The sequence below is a fragment of the Corvus moneduloides genome, chromosome 1 (genome assembly GCF_009650955.1).
Source record: "Corvus moneduloides isolate bCorMon1 chromosome 1, bCorMon1.pri, whole genome shotgun sequence".
NCBI classification, from domain to species: Eukaryota; Metazoa; Chordata; class Aves; order Passeriformes; family Corvidae; genus Corvus; species Corvus moneduloides.
The window spans coordinates 6,174,962-6,188,939 of NC_045476.1; the positions used below are offsets into that span (position 1 = coordinate 6,174,962).

General features: G+C 43.8%; 1 protein-coding gene across 6 annotated transcripts in view; it reads right to left on the bottom strand.

The window, feature by feature from the left end:
* Positions 1-13,978, bottom strand: part of PRKAG2 (protein kinase AMP-activated non-catalytic subunit gamma 2) — a 213,367-nt gene that overhangs the window by 102,687 nt on the left and 96,702 nt on the right. Inside the window, exon 1 of one of the 6 annotated variants that reach the window (XM_032098727.1) lies at positions 5,741-6,306. The exons of the other annotated variants lie outside the window; for them this stretch is intronic. Within the exon in view, the coding sequence (XP_031954618.1) occupies positions 5,741-5,846 (106 nt within the window). The 5' untranslated portion in view covers positions 5,847-6,306. Of the gene's footprint in view, positions 1-5,740; positions 6,307-13,978 lie in introns of those variants that run through there. 6 annotated transcript variants of the gene reach the window in all.

Genomic DNA, 13,978 nt, shown 5'->3' on the forward strand with positions numbered 1-13,978 from the left:
AACTTTGTGATGAGACACACAGAGCTGCCTGGAGCAGGACTGGGAAGAAGAGTCCGTGGGCAGATTCATTTGCAGCACTGATCTGGAAATTTGTGCCTTGAGAACATACTGTATTTTTACATGTCTAACCTGCCCTTCAGGCAAAAATAACTTCTTTGAAAATAAATTACTCAGAGAATTTGCATTCTTGGACAACTCATCGTGAGGGCAGAGTCTACATCTTCTTCAAGCCTGCAAAGGGTTGCAGAGGCAGGATGCTGCACTCTGCTCAATCTACCTCCATTTCAGTTTCCACCAAATCAGTGTATTCTTATAAGGTTTATTACTATCTGAATGTACAGGTACCTGCTTGAAAATACCTTGCTGTTTCTACTGCTTCACGGCCACAGTCCTTTTCCCCCCATTCAGAATGCCTCAAAGCTGTGCACAAAGCCAGGAGGTGCCAGAAAGCACCAGGACAGTGACTATAAGGAAGCAGAAAGTGGCAAATTAAAAAGTCTCAGATATTTAATCAGACTTGTCACTGCTTTTCTCCTTCCCGACAACCAACTATAGAAATTTCACAGCTTCCAGGTCTCGGTGCTCTCTGTAGTACAAGATTAATGACTACTGATCAGCTGGGGCTGCATATCTTCTAAAATCACTGTCAGCTCAACAGAGCATGAAAACCAGTAGAGAAAATCATTAACAAACCAAAGCTGTCTCAGTTTCTCATGCCCAGTCTCTGATGATGGTGGTTTTAAGCTACTTTACTGGAGCAACAGGATTTTGCTCTTTCAGGTCATTTATGGCAGTGCTGGAACATGCAGCAATTCCTTCACTCTCATTTATTTCTTCAGAATTTTTTTCACTATGATTTCTCCCCCACTGCCTCATAACAAAAACATCCCACTAGAATGAGAAAAATAAATATCTCTGATCCTCCCACGTGCAGCACCACCCACTTTGGGGTGAAGCACTGGGTGAGCTGCAGCTCTCCAGACTGGAAGAGAAGGAGATCAAGCCCCATTTCATTTTTGCAATTGCTTCTCCATCATGTTTTCTGTGCTTCACGTTTTCACCCGGCACTTCTCCCATGTTTTCACTCCCTGTTCTCAGGCTTGTGATGAGAGCCAAGCTGAATTATCCCCTGGGTATTCATTCCACTTGGAGAGGCTGTGAAGCACCAGCTCTTTGGTTTGGTGTCAGTCCCGCCCATGGACAGCTGTGCAAGCTGGTCACATACCACGGCACATTACCTGCATGTGGATGTCATGGAGGCAGTCACCACATCTCCATTGTTGAGAAGGAAGAGCATAATTTCTCTGCTCAACACACAATCCACATTCACACCCAACCCCAGGGGTCTGGGAAGGACCATGACAAGAGATGGAAGAAACCCCTTGAGTTTTTGACTGAAAGGGGAAGACATTTCCCTTTAGGTTGAGTATTTAAAGATACCCCACAGCACCTCCCAGATGCACTCTAGAGCCTGAGCAGCCCCTCCCCTTGTATCAGGAATAGTGTGGCCAGCAGGACCAGGAAAGTCATTCTTCTCCTGTACTTGGCAGTGGTGAGGCTGCACCTCGAGTGCTGTGTCCAGTTCTGGGCCCCTCAGTTCAGGAAGGACGTTGAGGCGCTTGAGAGTGTCCAAAGGAGGGTGACAAGGCTGATGAAGGGCTTGGAACACAAGCCCTCTGAGGAATGATTGAGGAAGCTGGGGTTGTTTAGGCTGGAGAAAAGAAGACTCAGAGGTGACCTTATCACTCTCTACAACATCCTAAAAGGTGTCAGGTTGGGGTTGGTCTCTTTCTCCAGGCAGCAACTGACAGAACGAGAGGACACAGTCCTAAGCTGCACCAAGGGAAATTTAGGCTGGATGTTAGGAAAAAGTTTTTTACTGGAAGAGTGGTAAAGTACTGGAATCGTCTGCCCTGGGAGGTGGGGGAGTCACCATCCCTGGATGTGTTTAAAGAAAGATTGCATGTGGCATTCAGTGCCATGGTTTAGTTGAGGTGGTGTTAGGGCATGGGTTGGACTCAGTGATCTTGAAGATCTCTTCCAGCCTGGTGATTCTGTCATTCTGTGATTCCATTCCACGGTGGTTCTCAGAGACATGAGATAAAACGTGCATCAAGCAAGTTATGGAGCGACTCCAGGACCGCCTGATTCATGCACATGGCGGGGCTGAAGCATCTTTGCACATGTGTTTATTGGGGTCTGAGACATCCAGCAGGCTCACTCCTAATTTAGTCCTAATATGCACCTAATTATAACAACTGGCAGGGAAATTATCCTCAAGAGTGCTGTTGAGGTGGGACACAACAGGTGCTGACAGGCAGCACTGAGGGTCGCTTAGAGCTCCTTGGACCTGGCTTGTTGGGGCTCAGCTTTGGCACCTGATGATTAAAAGCCACCTGAGAAAAGTAACAAACCCCAAGAGGAGCAGCATGGGCAAGGAGAAGTTCCTGGGCATTTCCATGCAGCTAAACGACTCCTAAAGGAGTTTTTTGAGGCTAAATGCCCAGCACAAGGCAGCCCAGGTGCAGGCTCACAGCAGCCACATGTGCTGCAGAAGGGTTCCTTTGCTGGGCACTCATGGCTTGGGTAGGGAAAAAATACTTTAAACATTACTCCTTTTGCATATGTCACACAGTCCTTTGTGGAATACATGGTGTCCTTTAAAGGGTAGAGCAATTAACCTCTCTGGGGTCAAAAATTTTTCCCCTTCAGAAATGCCACAGAGCCTATCTATGTACAACACATCAAGCTGTGGTGAGAGCTGCCAGGAGGAGAAACCGCCAGAACCCTGCACCGCAACTGCAAGAGGAAGGAGGAAACTATGCAGTGGTGATCTAGACACTGGAGAAATTTTGGGTAATCCCCATCCTCAGCCCTGCCAAAATCCTATTGCATAAATCAGCTTCCCTGCTGTTTGGTGGACAGCTCAAGCTTCGAGGTCTCCCTGTTGGCTGCTCCTCTCCTGGAGCAAACTGTGGGATCTCTGCCTTCACTTCTGCTCTCGTTTGCTCCTGGTGCTCATTCATGTTTTCCTCCTTTCCCTCTCTGTGTGTTCTCTGCTTCTGTTTGGCCATACTCAGGTCTCCCCTCACTGTTCACTTGGAATGAAAGGACTGTAAGGCTCCAAACCCAGGGAAATACAGAGATGACCATCCTTGGCAATGCCACTCTTCATTTCTCCACCAGGATGCAACCTCTGCACTGGTGCAGCGGAGGGATGGGGTTTAGCTCAATGGATACACAGAAGAATGGTACTAGCTGATAATCTTAGCTGAGATCTTAGATGCCTGATGGCATCTACCCCTGGGAAGCCAAGAAGCTGCACTGGCCCAATCCTATTTACAAGGACTGGAGGATTCTTCCTTAAAACACTTTACAGAAGGGGACAAGAAAAATCAAAAATTTCAAATTCAACCAGTCCAGGTGTCAGATTACCCCTTTTGGGGCATCAGGGGATATTTTCCTCTTGTTTTCTTTTCCACCCCTTTTCTGAATACAATCCAAGCTCATTGAGCAACAGGGAGGCTGCTGTCATTCATTTCTCACCCCTGGTGGTAGATGACAACCAAATGGGATGTGCTGATCTGTGACCAACCCCGAGGAGCCACCAAGCCTGGCTGCTACCAGTGCTCCTGCACACACTAATACTGATCATAACACCTGCTGAATGCCAGCAGTTCCCTTGAAATCTGCTCAGAAAGTGTTTATTGAGGCCTAATAGCTACAGGATACAGATTAAATGTAGCAAATAATGCAAAGCTTTTGTTCTGACATTTCCCTGCAATTAATTAAGGCCACTGGGGTGGGGGGCATGAGGGGAAGGCATTTCTAAGTGTGTTAATCCATTTCTTGAAAGGAACTCAGACTCTGCTGGGATGGCAAAGGCGATCCCCGCAGCAGAGCATCCAAGGAAGGAAGTAACCTGGACACATCCCCTTTGCTTTTTCCCACTCTTGTGACTCAGTAGTTCTCTGTTGATGATGGCAGCACAGGGAGCTGACCTGGTCACACTCTTACAAGAATGGCATCTGCAAAGCCTGTAGAGTAAAAACTGTACAGAAAACTCTGCCTGGTGCTCGCTGTGTACCACTGGAGTGGGCTACAAATCTGGAATAATGGGAATGAGGAAAATAAGGAGCACATGTTTTGGCACTGCTGGTATTACACTTCCAATTTTTTTTATATAACTCTGCCACAAATGGTACAGTTCGTATAGTCAGGTTTTTTGGTGCAGAACAAATTATTTTCTCCATGAAGGGAGTTGAGGACAGGGCTTAGAGTTAGACTCAGGGGAAGCAGACATGCAACACCATGTTTAGTGCTTCCGGCAGTGAATCTTTTTGCAGATATTGGCTATTCCCTCTGTTGATGAAACCACAATAAGACAGTGGTCCAAAGTGCCATTCAACATTCAATCAACAAATTGCATGTATGTTTCTATCTACATGAGAATTTAGGGTGTTTAATTAGAAATTTGGGAAGGCATTTTATGTCTGGGCAATCTTTAAGCTAAATATTCCTGTTCTTGTTGCATAAACTCTGTGATCTGTCTTTGTGCATGTTGCTGACACTGTGAAACTACAAAGACCTGGGTCATTTCTCATTCACATTGCCTTGACCTTCCTACCACTCTCACAGAAACCCTCAGGTAGGTTTTGGGAAATGCAAAACAAGACACAGTACACAGGTTTAGATTTAAAACCACTTAACTGTACACAACAGGAACAAAAGGAGAAGTGTTTGCAAGGATTACAACTTAAAAATGACACAACCCATCACTAAATAAACTGCAAAACATTAAATAGTAGAAAAATAAGCTCCCTGGGCAGCCACCCATCCAACAGTTGTAACTCCTCATCACTAAATGTACGCATATGTCTGCACACCATCCATTTGGTCCAACACTACTCCTACCTTCATCATTCTGCTGGATTTGACACAGTGACTCCTGATCAATAGAGAGCAAAAGAGCCTTGCCTACCCTTTGTACACATCAGCCTCTCTAAACTGAGCCTTATTCAGCTGATTCAGTGTAACATCAGTTTTAACCCTCTTAGTCACAGAACAGAATTGCTCAGTAACACTCGTGGTCTTCAGAGAACCAGCTACCATTAGTCTATATAGGAAATGCATTAAAACTGGTATTTCTCCATTACTAAGAAAACAGCCAGATCCTGTTGAAAAATCCCTTCTCTCCTGACCAGCTGATCCCTGTGTGACACACAGATACTCTCTGACACACACAACTCAGCACCTGCACTGGAGCTAATACTCCGTGACCAGGAAAAGCTTTTGATTAAGAGAGAATGGTCCCTAATTGCAACTCAAACGCAATTATATCGACAACTGCAGTATCAGAAAGCTGTTTTTAAATGCATTTGTTATGGGACTGATAAGAAAAGTTTTCTATTTAAAATTCATATTTCAATAGATAAAACAGAACTTAGTTATTATTGTTCAATTAAAGTGACATCAGGCAACAGCCCCTTCTGACTGCCATAGGATTCACTGTAAAGCTTCCTGTACCATCACTCTTTTCCTAAAGGTTATGGCTGATGTGTGTTACAGGTGTCAGCTCAGATTTTCATCTCTGGTGCGAACCAACACCAAAATAACCTCCACACAACAACTGCACGGTTCAGTCAGTGAAATTGGGAGCACAACATTGTTGCTCAATTATTCACTACCACCCTCTCCCGAAGAGCAAAGTCCCTCCTTTCTGGATGCAGAGGGTCCTTACCGGACAGGCCATGGGGGTCGGAGTGGCGCCTCTCCAAGACTTTGCATCGCTCCTTTCTCTTCTTGCTCCCTCTGAAGCTGCCAAAACGTTTCATGAGCTGCAACATGCACTTGCGTGGCAGCAGCTGTCGCTCATGCCCGGGGTTGGAGAAAAAAGAGCAGCGCAAGGGGCAAGGAGAGGTGTGGCTTACACCAAAAGCCCAGTTGTGAGAAAATAAAGCTCCAGAAAGACAGTGTGGCTGCAAAAGAAGTCCAGCTGGCCAGCAGCTCAGCTCTGAGGTGCCTGGCTGTGTCTTTGTGGAGAGCTGTCCTGCAGCAGGCTGCCGACCCTTGCTTGCCAGGCACTTCCAGCCTTAGTTCTGGCATACAGTAACTGTCCTGCACGTCTGTGTGGACACAGGGAGAAGTTCAAAGTCTGCCCAGCTTGCAGCCACAGAGGTCTTATACATCAGCTGTCAGAAGCCTCGGAAACCAAAACAACATTTCCCAGTGGATCAGCTCATGTGGAAAAGGTCAGGAGCCACCTGATAAGCTCCCTTGTTTAAAAAATACTGACTGTGCGAAGGAGCCACCAGCCCTCTTGAAGGGAACTGTCATGTGCAGCTCGGCATGATGACTCTTTCAACAGGCTGTAAAAGGAAACCACCCCTGGACAGACAATTCCTGGCAGCAGCGTCCCGGGCACGCTGGCACCGTGACGTGACATCACCCAACTATTTTGATTCATGTGTGCTGGGTCTTGGGAGTGACAGGAGAGCCCAGCTGACTGTCCATGAGCTCTGGAATGCCCGGCCCTCCACAGCTAATGACTAATGGATTCATGGGATCGAGCTCCTGCCAATTCATAAAAAGAAGGCTGATACTTTCTGGAAACCATAGCTGGAGTGATGGACTGGAGTTTCTCTGTGACATGCCCTCCCCGTGCTGCACATATCCAGCCCCGTGCTCAGTGTAGATTGCTCTGTTCAAATTTGCTGTCTGCAAAGCAAAAGGCACCAGCACAGCTGTTTGTAACACGGCTAAATCCACCTCGTGGTCTTTTCAATGAGACAAACATGCACGAGGCTGTTGCTCATCCCAATCAGTCAGGCTGTATGATGATGTTCGGCTCTGAGTCTGTACATAAGAGCTGTTTATTTTAGGAAAGGCTTGATTATCGTGGGCTGGATCTTGAGCATCTGGAAAGGGGTGCAAGCATGATCCAAGGCATGGTCAAAGCATCACAGCCAACCTTCCTAAGATTATAGTAAATGCTCTGTTAAATCAAAAGCTTTTTTTAAAATCACAGAGCATCAGCCTTTCCTCCGGACACCACTAGACTGTGAGGCTCAGCTCTTTCAAAAATCGAACCCTGTATGAGTAATGAGAGTCTTATCTTTTTAATTCTTAGGTGGAATTAAAGGTTATATCACCTTTTTCCTCTACAAAGAAACACGCCTTTTTCCTTGTGCCCATGATTGCTTCTGGGACTTAGTATCATTAGGAAGGAAAACAAAACCCAGCCATGACTACTGCAGAAAAGGCCTCTATCAACACAGATTCCCTGCAAGCTCTGTTTTTTCCAAAAGATGCATTAATGCAAGGATGTCTTGGGACTTAGGGGACTCCAAGAGTATGTGCAGAGGTGACAGGAGGTTCCTCTGCCATCTTCAGCTACCAGATGCTTCCCCAAGTCTACCCTATGGAGAACGTGGAAGAGGACAGTACAGAGGACACCACTGTTCTTCCACCTAGCAACCGAAACAATCAAATTATTACCAAGACACTTCATTACCTTCCAGACAAGGCTCTGAACTGATCTCCAAGTGAGGCACAATGATAATTAACATGGAGCTGTTCCCAGACTCATCCCTCCTGACTAGTCCTCCTACTTTCTTTTACCCTCATCTTTGTGCCCCTGTTTCAGTTCTGCAAGTGAAAATCCTGATGCTTTCCACCAAATAACAATCCTTGGCATAAAATCTCCTGTCAGCAGAGTGTGTTTACAAAGCTCCTTCCCCAGCTTCTCCCTTGAGGCTCACTGTTCACCCAGCACAGAGGAGAAGCAAATGGAGCAACGAGTTGAGGAATTAGCATGGGAAAGTGTCTGTGTTAGCTTCAGTATTTGGTTTAATGTAGCTGTAAGAACTCTTAAGCTCTGCACACCCCGTCTGGCTTTGTGTGACCACCACATTTACCTCTGCAACTTCATCTGCATTGTCCCCTCCCTGCATTCTGCCACGATCATGGCACCGCAACTGAGACAGCAGCTGCAGTGGGACAAGCTCTGGTTCTCCCCACAAGCACATTTCATGTGCTGATTCTCAACCTACTTCCATAAGTACTTCCCATTTGAAAACCAGCACCCCAAAACCAAACCTGGATTCTCCTTGCTGCCTACTAAGCCTAGTCATTCTTCTCTTACTCACCATGCACACAGAGGGACATGCACACTGAGAACAAAGTGTTCCTTTCTGATCCGGAGTCACCCCTGGCATATTTGACAACAGTTATTTAGTTCCCTTTCCAGTTTTCACTTGGCCAAAGACACAAGAAGTGCTGCCTACACCACCAATGCAGTCTGAACCTCAAGCTGCCTCTCTTTTATAAAAGCATTCCTCATTCTTCGGTGGCCAAAGGATTGCTAAGAATGACTTAATGTCATCAGAAAGCAAAAAATTTAAATCCCTTTTTAATGAGAATGAAACAAATTGCTATTGCTTCAGCATGGAAACAGCCCCCTTTCTGATAGCAACCAAGGATAAATAGTCGCTGATGACCTTTTCAAGCAGGGCCATTGCACCAGGAGAGCTCATTTCCCCTTATTAAGGGAAGCAGCAAGACTCTAATGTTTCTACACAGAGCTACTAGAAAATGAAACAACACTGTTTAACAACTGACTTTCACAGTAATTTGTTAAAAAAGCACTAAGTGTTTTGAGTATAATCAGTCTGTCTCCCACAGCTAATGGTCTAGCAGATACTTGCACATTTACACCAGGTACTACATCTTAATTATTCCAATGCAAGGATCTTGTAAAACTAATAATAAAAAGCTATGCTTCAAAGAGTTCCTTTGGGGCCATCTATGTTCTGGAGGTTGAAAACACAAATCCGTTCCATCCCTTCCAAACAACCATGAAATGGACTCTTGTCAAGCTACATTGAAGTCTCCCCAATTAGTTATCCTGTATTATGGTTCTTTAGCTGCGTAAGGATAACACTGGGCCCTTCCAAAAATCCTACACAAACTCACTCTGAGAGGTACCAAGCAGTGGGCAGCTTAACAAAATTATTTTCAGGGAGGGAGCAAACAAACACTGGTGTATGTGTGTGAAGCAGTTCTCTAGTCCCACTGTATCTGCAGAGCTCACCAGACCTGAGCCAAAAAAAGCCCCATCAGTGGCTGGGCTCCCCCTTTTTGATGCTCCTTGCTTTTAAGTTCTCCATCTCTTAGGATAAAAGAACCTGCCCCCAGTAATTCACCAGGACTCTTCAGGCACAAACATAACAAAAATCTTTTATCCTCTGGATGTGACACGAAGATTTGTTCTAGAAGGTAGAATTGAGGGTGAGTGTTCAGATTTGGTCACCAGATAGACAATATGGAAGATGCCATCGTACCAAACAAGTGCAGCCATCAGAGCTTTGAAACACAAACTGATTCATCCATCTCATGGAGGTGTAAATTCTGTGCCATGGTGAAAATACTTTAATACTGATATTTCAAACCATTTCCTCAGCTGCCTTTTTAACAGGAGCTTGAGCCTGACATAAAAATGCAGCAGCAGAACACAGGGCAGGCAATGGGGACCAGTTAGTCCTATTTAATTTATTCTGATGTGAAAATGGAAAAAACAATGTTTTCTTCCTCGAAATTTAAGAGCTCATTTAGCTCAAAACAGGAAGGCTAAGAGGAAAATGTATCCCCTTGGTGACAATTACTGTTTGAACGGGCTGCTGACTGCAAATCAGCAAAACCAAGTATTTCCCTTTCCCTGTTGCTGAGAATTTCCTCGTTCAAAATGCCCTCTGTTTTTGTCATTGCTAAGAGAAATAAAGTTCAGATCCACGCTCAGAAAGGTAAAGCATGAATCATGCTTGCACTTCTACATGAATCATGTTTCTCTGCCATGTTGTCCTTAAAGTTTTCCCTAAATTGGATTTTTTTCTAATTTTCTATTTTTAAGCTCTACATAATGATGTTGGCAAAACTGAACATTTTCGAATGCTGTCAGTGGTGCTGGCATATGCTTACATGTCTTACAACACCAGACTGATTTTAACTGCAACCATATTTCATATAAATAGAAAATGTGGAAAATATTTCAAAAAACCATTCAAATAAATATGTAAAGGAGATTTTTGCTCTAAAAAAAAGAGTCCAGGTGATGCAATGCACCATAACAAAAAGCCTGTTTAGTCCAAACACCATTTGCAGGCTGGTTGAACAGAGCATGCAGCCCATGTTTTCAAAGAGAAACACAAACTACCACTTTCTCCATCTGGTCCAAGCCCAGCTCACACCCCATAAAAGAATTGCAAGTTTATGACTCCAAGCTGGGCTCAATTACTTCCCATAATCATAACCAAGTGTTTCCCTGTAACAAGTTTTCGTCCTCCTTTTCTAATACTACTTCATGCTGCTTTCACTGTACATTAAGAAAGATTTAAATCTCTGAAAAATCTGTCAGAAAAATCTAAAAGCTAATTTCACTTCTTTTTAGCAGTCCCCTAAGGTGCACACTATATTCCCCAGAATTCCTGGTAAATTACTTTTAAATTACATCCTGGCGTCTTTGTGATGTTTTCCTATCCTACCTTTCCAGAGCTTGTAACACAAACCAGCAGGAATAGGAGGAACAGTGATGGTAGCGTTGGCATATTGGTGATATCTAGTAAGAAAAACATTATTTCAGACTCAGAGCATCTATCCCAGAAGAGCAATAAGCTGGGACTGATGACTATGATACCATCCAAATGACAATTTTATCATTTCTCCGCATCCTTCTAATAAACTTGGTGCATATGTTTCCAGCACTCACTTCTTCGGCAATTTCAGATCTTATTGTGAAAAGCTGAGCTGTTTTTAAATGCATCACAATCTGGCTGTGCTCAAAACACCAAAACAGTATTTGATCCAAGAAGTACAAGATGTCTGGTGACAACACCACTTCTAAAATTTAGTAAGTTCTCAGCTAAAGAAAAACATCTCAGCAGTAACTTTTATGAAAAAAAACCCAGCAGAGATAGTAAGTTCCTTAGAAGCATTTTCCACTTGTGTTTTTCTCATCTCTTCTTGCTTCTCTTTCTTCTTGCTTCTGTCAAGCCTTTCAACTATATTGATCCACAAAACCTTGAGAAGGAGATAGGATTCACTGGAACATCACAAATCTCCTTTTTGTTCTCTTCTTGTCCTTCTTTCTTTCCTGCTTCTTCACTTCCCATGCAGAATTGGAACAGATTAAATGATGTTAAAGTTAAAATGGGCATTGTAGGGCTGAACAAAATAACCCCTTCAGTTTAAATTAAAATCTTACAACCAGCACTGAACGGATTGTAAAGGGAATGTCAGCTAATGAATAAAGACAGAAATTGCTCCAAAAAAGTGATATGTTTGGGATGGCCAGTGAAATGACCCGAAAAGTGAAATTCCTGCAACTATCCCATACTGAGCTGCCATGAAACATAAGAGACTAAAAAATCAGAGCATCATAACTCTACAGAAATATGGACCTCCACTGATTCTGCTTTTGGAGATTTATTTGGAGAGAAGAGAAAAACTCACTGAATTAGCAACAGTTTGCGCCAGTGCTCAGCTGTCCTTGGATGTCATCCCTACACAAACCCAGTGAGCATTCCTCATGGCACAGCCATGCCTTTGCAATTCCCAAGGTGGCAGGAGCATTAGGAGTGACACAGCTTCACACCCATTTACTGCAGCTTTAACGTTCAGACTGGCACAGTTATCCCAAAATGCAACTTTAGTGACAAGAGTGCACACTGGAAACGACACCCTCATCCTAAAATCTAGATGGGATTATGAGATTTCTCAGCTATTTCAAGTCCTGTATCCCTCTGCTCCCTGCAAGAAGCAGACTAATCTGACAGCAAAAGCCAGAAATCTGCTGACATACAAAATAAGACAATAAAAGACTCTTGTCCTGGCTTGGTAATAGTATTATCTGCTATTTTTGGTTGAAAATAATCTTAAGTGTTCTCTTACAATACAAAATTATGATTACTGCAACATTGGGGTGGCAGTCACCCCAAAGTGACCCATTCCTATGCCACAGTGGGTGAAATAAAGACATGTATGTTATATATGTACTACTAACATAAAGTCAGACACAGTGGTCAGCAGCATCCTGTTAGGGATGTGAGACAACACAGAAATGCTGACTGAAGAGAAAATTGAACCACACCTTGAAAAGCTAAATGCTTCAATAAGGCTTGAAAAGCCTTTCCCATTCCTGGCTCCAGCAGTTTCACTGATGACTCTCCTGTTCTTCACTGATTAAAAATGGACCTCATAGTTCAGCTGCAAGAGATCAGCAACTTCTAGAGGAATGAAACATTCCCTATGAATCTCCAGGGCCAAGGAGTATACGTGTGGCTCTCCTGCTCTTTGATGCTGTGATGGTGCAGAAGAACCTGAAACCTATGATGAAGTCACCTATAGGTCTTGCCACAATTTTTTTTTTGGCAGTGAAAGCAGGGTCTTGTAGCAGTGAGCTGAACTCCTCATTGAACTCAAGCTCAAAGCTCACGAAATCCCAAGGACTAGCCTGGGTATCCATGGGAAGGACATCAACTAATTATACAGCCACTGCCAATCTGGTTACATCAATGGCCAAGGACATCACACAGGACTCCGTCCTGGTGGGCTAAAGACAGGAATAATGCCAAGAGGGAAAATTCCTACAAGATCACCCAACACCACATTCTTAATACAAGTGGGATTGCTCCAGCAAGGGGAATATAATAGAAAGAGAGGAATCCTCTGTATGCAGACAGGGGCTGCACTGAAATCCACCCCCCTGGACAGTCTTTTTGCATTGCAGCAGCTCCCTTCGTCTGTTTGTTCAAGCCATCCTTAGCAAAATACAGTAGACCTTCATCAGGCCTTTAAAAAAAATAAAAGATTTAAAAACCCCCAAATTTGCACCAAAAAAACCTAAATGGAAAAAAAAAAAGTCCACAAAAAACCCGCAAAATCTGTCCTTATTTTCTACCTTTCCTTTTGCTACAAATTAATGATTCAGAAGCATCATTAGTTGTAAGCAAAGGAATAAAGCCAAGTGCTTTGCATGCTTTAATGCCATAATAACTGAACAACTGGCAAACCAGCTCTGTTAACTTCTCAAGATAAACATCTCAGGAACCACCACCAGCTCCATCTCATACAGCACCTCTTCACCTTCAGCAGAAGGGAGCTAAGTGCCATGGATTGAAGCTTCTTTGCACAGGGAGAAGTGACTTTCCAGAAGTCCCTGAGCAGCAGGGAGCAGACCTCCTCTGGCATGAGGCTGGCCAGGAACAGAACAAGACAGGGGTCTGTTGGACTCAATGGCTCTGGTCCTTCTATGCAAGGACATATTTTTCATGCTGTGTTAAACCACTCTGTTTATGAGGTGGTCATTTCATTAAGAGTTTACCAGAATTAGTTTTCCAAATATGCCAGGAGAGAGAGGAATACAGAGGAAAAAAAAACAGATATTATCTCACACATGAGGTCTGGAAGAGAAAATATTTCTGCTTTCTTTTTCCAGGTTTTTTTGTTATTGTTTGTTTTAATGGGGCTTTTTTTAGATTCTTTGCACCCAGATCAAACTGAGCAATTTTGATAGCAAAAGGAACTTCACTGACTTTTTTAGAAGAGGTGAAAGCACAGTGAGAAAGACAGACCCTGAAGCTTTTTGAGGTGGTACAGAAGCACCTTAACAATCTCCAAAGGTACAGAAGGGATAAAGAAAGAGACAGTGGACATGGAAGGGAAAACTGGATTGTTTTGCTCTCTACAGTGATGTAGAAACCACCCAAGTATTTCCCATTTCTTGGTGATTCTACCAATTCGTGTAACAGGCAGACAGATAACTTGGAAAGAAGGATCCACAGCATCCAGCTAAAAAGCTGCTGTGACTGTGGGAGCCACAATCCTATTATAACAGTGAATCAAAGGATAGTGTGGAACAGCTTGGGTGGTGAAAAGTTCTCTGTTCATTCATTGTATGAGTGAAAATACCAAGTGCTGTAAAGTT